At 50.5% G+C, this 6,369-nt stretch overlaps 3 protein-coding genes across 8 annotated transcripts in view; 2 read left to right on the top strand and 1 right to left on the bottom strand.

Annotated features, from left to right (window-relative positions):
- Nucleotides 1-2,820, bottom strand: part of mkrn2 (makorin, ring finger protein, 2) — a 4,084-nt gene extending 1,264 nt beyond the window's left edge. Inside the window, exons 1-5 of the mRNA XM_008408218.2 lie at nt 2,700-2,820; nt 1,539-1,667; nt 1,348-1,466; nt 429-560; nt 196-359 (exon numbers count right to left, since the gene is read on the bottom strand). Of these exons, the coding sequence (XP_008406440.1) occupies nt 196-359; nt 429-560; nt 1,348-1,466; nt 1,539-1,667; nt 2,700-2,725 (570 nt within the window). The 5' untranslated portion in view covers nt 2,726-2,820. The remainder of the gene's footprint in view (nt 1-195; nt 360-428; nt 561-1,347; nt 1,467-1,538; nt 1,668-2,699) is intronic.
- LOC103464241 (MKRN2 opposite strand protein) lies at nt 1,707-5,529 on the top strand. Of its 5 annotated transcripts, none has more exons than XM_017305041.1 (5): nt 1,707-1,723; nt 4,148-4,447; nt 4,704-4,753; nt 4,864-5,032; nt 5,098-5,529. In XM_017305041.1, exons 2-5 carry the CDS (start codon nt 4,245-4,247, stop codon nt 5,339-5,341), a joined length of 666 nt encoding a protein of 221 aa, XP_017160530.1. In that variant the 5' UTR covers nt 1,707-1,723; nt 4,148-4,244; the 3' UTR covers nt 5,342-5,529. The 5 variants fall into 5 exon arrangements, with proteins under 5 accessions (XP_017160530.1, XP_008406445.1, XP_008406444.1 ...); XM_008408223.2 differs by lacking the exon at nt 1,707-1,723 and adding an exon at nt 2,763-2,854; XM_008408222.2 differs by lacking the exon at nt 1,707-1,723 and adding an exon at nt 4,022-4,066.
- Nucleotides 5,530-5,611: 82 nt separating this feature from the next.
- The window catches only part of tsen2 (TSEN2 tRNA splicing endonuclease subunit), a 5,574-nt gene continuing 4,816 nt past the window's right edge, over nt 5,612-6,369 (top strand). Inside the window, exon 1 of one of the 2 annotated variants that reach the window (XM_008408224.2) lies at nt 5,612-6,255. In XM_008408224.2, the coding sequence (XP_008406446.1) occupies nt 6,085-6,255 (171 nt within the window). In that variant the 5' untranslated portion in view covers nt 5,612-6,084. The remainder of the gene's footprint in view (nt 6,256-6,369) is intronic. The other variant, XM_008408225.2, reaches the window with a different exon arrangement.

Below are 6,369 nucleotides of genomic sequence, written 5' to 3'. Positions count from 1 at the left end.
GAGCCGGGTCCGACAGGTACCAGGTACCAGAGCCGGGTCCGACAGGTACCAGGTACCAGAGCCCGGTCCGGTAGGTACCAGAGCCCGGTCCGGTAGGTACCTGAGCCCGGTCCGGTAGGTACCTGAGCCCGGTCCGACAGGTACCAGAGCCGGGTCCGACAGGTACCAGGTACCAGGACCCGGGTCGGTGCTCACCTTCTCGTGAGCTCTCCTCTGCTCCGGGTCGTGGGGGTGGAGCACCTGCAGGCGACACACCTCACACAGGTCGCCATGGAGATACGGGCAGCTGTCGCCATAGAAACAGTGTCCGGCGGCGGCGTACGGACAGAGCTGATAGGCTCCGCCCACCGCGTGAGGCTCTGCAGGGAGAAGGATAGGTGAACAGGAAGTTGTCATCAGCCAATCGGATGGCTCCATTTGGGACTCACCTGGTTCTGGAACCGACCCGTCCAGCCCGGTTCTGATGGCTTCCACGTAGGACTGCGGAGCAGCCGCCGCCTCCGGTACCGCCGGGATCGGACCGTCTGACAGGCCGCCAAAGGTCCGGTCGCCGCACAGTGCTGAGGAACAGGAAGGGGCGGGGTCACACGCCGAGCAGCACACCTGGACTCACCTGTCCAACACCTGGACCCGACCCGCAAGCAAACCCATGGTACCATCAGAACCCAGGAGTTACCAGATTATTGGGTTCTGTAGATCTGAATTTTGTACAATGTAGATTATTTTTTCCACCAATGGCCTCCTGGGTTTCCACTGTTCAGTGATGTCATCACCCAGGGCGGCCATCTTGTTTATTTGGATCCAGGTAAACTCTACATTCAGGAAATGACTTTTATTTTAAATTTAGGGAATAAAAACAAGAAAGCAGTCGTAATTTTAGGAGAATAAAATCGTAATTTTATGCAAACACAAAAAATGTAAAATTAAAAAGATGAATGTTGTGAAGTTATACTTTTACAGATTATACTTAATAAACACGTCGGCATCAAATTATGTTCAGTAGCTGAACTTTGAGTCGATTCGTCAAACTGAGTATTTCACAGAATAAGGAACTAATCAGATTTTTTCTACAGAAGCTTTTTTTCTCACCATATCAACTTATTTCTTGTAATTTTATGACGTTTGTTCTGGTGGAATTGTGTCTTTTCTGCTAATATTATGACTTTATTCCCATAATCACACAGAAATTCTCGCTCTGTGACGCTGATCCAACTGACAGATGGAATGATTGAAATAAAATCCACTTTGTGAAAATATTTTATCTTTTTTGGAAAAGAAAGAGAAAAAAAATGAAGTAAAATTGAGTCAGCTATGAAAAAATCTGCAGCAGCTCAGGTGTGTCCTTACCTCTGTCCTTCAGGACCAAAGGCTTCTTCCCTTCACCTCTGACCCCTCTGCCTGCACATGCTGGGTCTGCAGAAGCTCCGCCCCCTCCTCCTCTCACTGAATGTTTCACGTGATCATACCTGGACACACAGCACACCTGTCATGTACCTGGAGGTTAGACAGGTCAGCTGCCAGGGGCAGGTGCGCCTCACCTGCAGCGCTCTCCGTAGGCGCAGGTTCCCCTCTGGTAGTACTTGCAGATGGTGGACGGTTTGCTGTTGTTCAGGTCATGAGAGAACAGGCAGTTGCTGCCCTCCCTGCAGACTCCGTGGAGGAAATACCTGCAACACACCTGGACACGTGACTCACCTGGCAGTCACCTGTTCAGTCCACTCAGGTACATTCAGACAGACCTTTGCTAAAGATTGGGTCATTTAAAACTGCAGCATGTAACTTTTATAAAACATTTTTTTACACATTTGTTTGAACTGTCACCATGTTGTGGCAGTTTGGTGTGAGACACTCTGTAGGCCCTCTGCTTTCTCCCAGTAGCAGTCTGTATTACAGTACGTCTGAAGAAGCCTCTAACTGAAGATACTCTGCTTTTCCACGACAGTCTGATGGTCTGGGTTGGCCATCATTTGCTTGATTTGAAGAATATTATCCCTCCTTGCTCTCTGCTATGCTGCAGCTAGCGTAGCATGTTATGAATGCTCAAACTAGTAGCGTATCCTGACTGTAAATTGTTTCTCCGCCACTGGAACATTTAGCAACAAGTACATAAAGTTGATTGACTGCACTAAGCCCCTCCTCCTGGCTCTGATTGGTTGTTTGTGGTTGGTAGCGGTTCATCGACATTTTTACAGATTGTCTTTAACAAACTGTCACAAAATGGCGACTGTTTTAACAAATACGTAAAAAACATTTTCTTCATAAAAGTTGCAAACTGCAGCTTCAATCTGCTCAGAACCAGAACTTTATCTGAGAAACATCTCCGATCAGGAGAACTGCAGAATGAAACCGGTTCCGATCCGGTTTAATTGGACAGCAGAGGTTCGGACGGAACTCTACCTTTTACAGTCACACTAACTGGACCGAACCGGGTGGGAAGAGCACCAGGATCGGAACCAGACGCAAGCAGCGACGTTCTGCCCTAAACTATAGTTTCCATGGAAACGGCAGGACTCGAGCAGCTTACTGATCAATCGGCTGATCAGATGAATAGCTGCGCATGCTCACACAGATAAGCATACCCAGCGGCAGAGCTAGCGGCTAAAAACATTAGCTTTACGGCAGCGCGTGCGCAGTGACGGTCCTGAGTTAGTCGGACAGGTAGCTTAGAGACAGAGACACAGCAAAGAGCGCGCGCTCACCTGCAGGTCACCTGTCTGGTGCTCATCTTCTTCGTCGTGGTCTGCGCTCAGCTGCCGGAAGTGTGCTGCTGGTTCTCCGCTCTAAGAGCTCCGGGTGTAAGCAGCAGAAGGAGGAACGTTCCTGCAGCTGCAGAAAATAGCGCCATCCTGCGAAGGTTCTGGTCCGGTTCTGGTCCCGTGTATTCATGTTATCCTGCTGTGATTTTAACGATCCAAAAAGGAGCTCTTTGATTCCAGACTGACCCAGTGTGTGTTACCGTTTCTGGTTCTGGTTCTGTCTCATCAGCCCAGGGAGGTTCGGTTTCAGGTTGGATGTTTTCTGCTCTCACCTGGCGGACTTTCACCTGTTCAGGTTTAGGATTACTCATTTGTATTCCTGGAGGTTCTGGGTTCCGGCTCTGGTTTGTGTTTCAGGTCTCAAGCTGTTGATTCTGTCCCAGGTACTTTTGGATCAGAACCTAAAACAGAACCATAACGGCTCTATCTGCGAAGTCCAAATCAGCTGCTAAGCTTTATATTCACCAGTTTACAGAAAAAAACTGATTATCTTATTTTAACAATTTATATCTCTTTATTCGGTTTATGTAGATATTAATTGGTCCTGGGTAACAGGTGGAGTGCCACAGCTCACCTGTTTGGTACTAATGAACCAAACAGAAGCAGGACTACCCAAAGAGAACCCATTCCTAATAACTCCATGCAGAAAGGACCCAGGCTGGGTTTCCAACCCAGGACCTCTATGCTACCTCCTGAGGCACCCGGAGGAACCTCAAGGGTTCCTCGAATTCATGTACTTCAACCCCCAAGTACACCAGGGACCCTCATGTTCCCCTAATGAGCCCCCTGACAAATCCCCCCGAAGTCCCTGAGGAACCCCTCGGTCCCCCAAGGTTCATCAGCCACCTGATGAACCGAACCCTTCAGGAACCCCTTAGTCTTTCCTGTTCCTGGAGTTCCTGGACTCAGGGTGTTTCCTGGGTCCAGCTCAGGTGTGCCAGTTTACCTGCAGACAGAGGATAATTTCACCTGTTCCTCAGAGATGATGAATGGCTGAAGAGGAAAGTGTGACATTTGACCCCAGATGAGTCTATCTCTGTCAGACTCACCTGAGCTCACTGATCAGATCGCCGTCTGACAGGTGAGACGGAAAACATTCAGTGAGAGCCAATCAGGAGGCAAATCCTGGAAGCTTCCTGTTTCAGCTTTCAAGTCAGAATTTTTCTGCTGGTTTGGGTCAGAACCAGAACACCCCACCAGTCTTCAGACCTCAGAGTATAAAGCTGAACACGTCCTGCTCTGTCCATGTTTTCATGGCAACAATGCAGACGCAGTCCAGAGGTCACCTGCTCAGACTGACTCACCTCCAGGTGAAACAGGTCACATGACCACCTGGCTGACACCAGAACACCTGATAGGCTGGAATCAGGGTCTGTGATGTCATCTGATAGGCTGTATCCAGGCAACCAGAGGAGGAGGCGGGGAGAAGAGGCTAAAGAGAGGAGGAAGAAGAGGAGTGGGTCAGACTGCCAAGCAGCTGAGGAGGAGATGGAGCAAAGCGTCATCCACCTGAGCCACTGCCAGACGGAGATCTTCTGCTTCGCGGTGCCTGAGGTGTGTCCGAGCTGCGGGGAGGAGCTGAAGGGCCGCAGACTGCAGGAGGCGCCGGTGAGCCTGCCGTCCCCCTTCACCGACGGACACAAGACCTCCTGCTGCCTGCTGGTCGCTCCTGCACACAATAACCAGGACAGGTAACGGCACACCTGCACAGGTACACCCAGGACAGCCTGCAGAAAACACTCAGCCAACAGCTGTTAGAACCCAGTAGAACCAGTATCGGTCTGGATTGGTGGGTGCTGAGGTTTCCTGTTAATGCTGGTCTGGAACACCTGAGCTCTTTACCTGAAAACCTTACATCAGTTACCTGCAGGTGACTGGTTTGCAGGTCAGGAAACCAGTTTGGAGTACGACACCAGTCTAACCAGTGTGTCCTCCTCTGTCCCTCAGAGACTTTACTGGGACATCAGACCTGCACACTGGCATCTCCAACACTAAAGGTATGAACCTGAGACAAGGGCCTTTGTCCAGGTGAGGAGGCCTACAGGTTACCTGGGTGATGTCACCGCTCTGTTTCACCTGACTCTGTCTCACCTGTATATTTATCCAGGTGTTGTTTATAACTACACTCAGGATGGCGTGCGGCGAGATCAGAGTGGGTGGAGCCGCTGTGTCAGCGTCCCCCTGGTCCGACCCGACATGTTCCACCTGCTGGCTCAGTGGGACCAGTACCTGGAGACGTTCTCTGAGGGACCCGCCTGGGACCCAGTGTGGCAGAAGTAGGTTCCACCCAAAGCCCCTGTCTCACTACCTGTCCTCTCTGACTCACCTGTCGGTCTCTCAGGTTCCATGAGGAAGACCACAACTGCTTCAGCTTCTGCCTCCAGTTCTTGAACGGCGTCCTGGCCATGGAGGGTCGCGGCGCTCTGAGCCGGGACGACTTCACCCGCTGCTTCATCCTGCCGAGGATGAGGAGGGTGTCAAAGTACACCACGCTGATCCGGCACCTGCAGGAACACCAGTACTACCTGGCAGACAGGCAGGAGACACTGGGATACGGGCAGGAAGAGTCGGTCACCACCAGTTAAACCAACCAATCCACCAGTTAAACCAACCATACTACCAGTTAAACCAGTCTCAGTATTGTTGAAGCTACACAGTTGAAACAGCAGCCTGACCACTAGTTAAGTCAGTCTGGTCAACTGGTCTGTTTTGATGTGACATGAATGTTTATTTATTGTTTGTAAATAAAGGTGAATATTTTCATAAACCATAACGGAGCTTCAGACGTCTGTGTTTTGGATGAAGCATCTGAAGCAGGAAGTCTTTCCACCAATCAGGAAGAAGCTGAGGTTAGAGGAGGAACCAAAGGGAGAGAAGAGTTGGATCCAGCAGCTTGAATGGACTGGTTCTGATCTGAACTGGTTTGTGGACTGTAGAAGTAGAGTACTGTTTTTCATGGCAATTATAGATTATTGAGCTGAGCTTTATTGATTTCAGCTAAATAAGGATGGAGGAAACCGTCCTCGGTTGCGTCCCGGGGAACGGAACTGAAACCAGAACCACCCGAAACCCTGGATGTATGAGCAGGTGGAGAAATAGTTCTGGTCTCATTAGCAACCGATTAATATTATGTAGAGGTGTGTTGCGCGAATTATCCAGCAGATGGCGGTAGAGCAATTATTTGCATGCAATCAAACCGCAAAGAAGAAGTTCCGAATGGAGTTTCCAGCCGGACACAGTTTATGTAGCACCGCCTCAGCTCCCAGGAACGAACCACAGCGTTTAAACTTGAGATTGGACCTAATTCTGGCCGTCCGGAACCGGCGGAATGCAGGCGGAGTTCCGGCCTCCTCGGAGGAGAACCCGGGTTTATGAGGACTACAAGGCTCCGCTGCCGCTGATCCGGAACCGGCAGGACAGGAAGCATTACCGGGGGGAGCTGATCCACCAGCAGGTTCTGGTCTGCCATCCGGACCACATCCAGAGCATCCACAACCAGGTCAGAACCAGATCCAGGTTCAGTAGAACCAAGTATGAACCAGCAGATGCAGGTCCAGAACCAGGTCCAGATGCAGGTCCAGAACCAGGTCCAGATGCAGGTCCAGAACCAGGT

The sequence above is a fragment of the Poecilia reticulata genome, linkage group LG5 (assembly GCF_000633615.1).
Source record: "Poecilia reticulata strain Guanapo linkage group LG5, Guppy_female_1.0+MT, whole genome shotgun sequence".
Taxonomy (NCBI): Eukaryota; Metazoa; Chordata; class Actinopteri; order Cyprinodontiformes; family Poeciliidae; genus Poecilia; species Poecilia reticulata.
This window is presented reverse-complemented; position numbering and strand designations above follow the sequence as displayed.

Bases quoted from the DNA above. Each gene is read 5' to 3' on its own strand.
- LOC103464241 (XM_008408221.2), top strand. From the start codon at position 4,134: ATGTCATCTGATAGGCTGTATCCAGGCAACCAGAGGAGGAGGCGGGGA. The intron at 4,448-4,703 runs GTAACGGCACAC...TCTGTCCCTCAG, and splicing joins GCACACAATAACCAGGACAG to AGACTTTACTGGGACATCAG. The intron at 5,033-5,097 runs GTAGGTTCCACC...TCGGTCTCTCAG, and splicing joins TGGGACCCAGTGTGGCAGAA to GTTCCATGAGGAAGACCACA.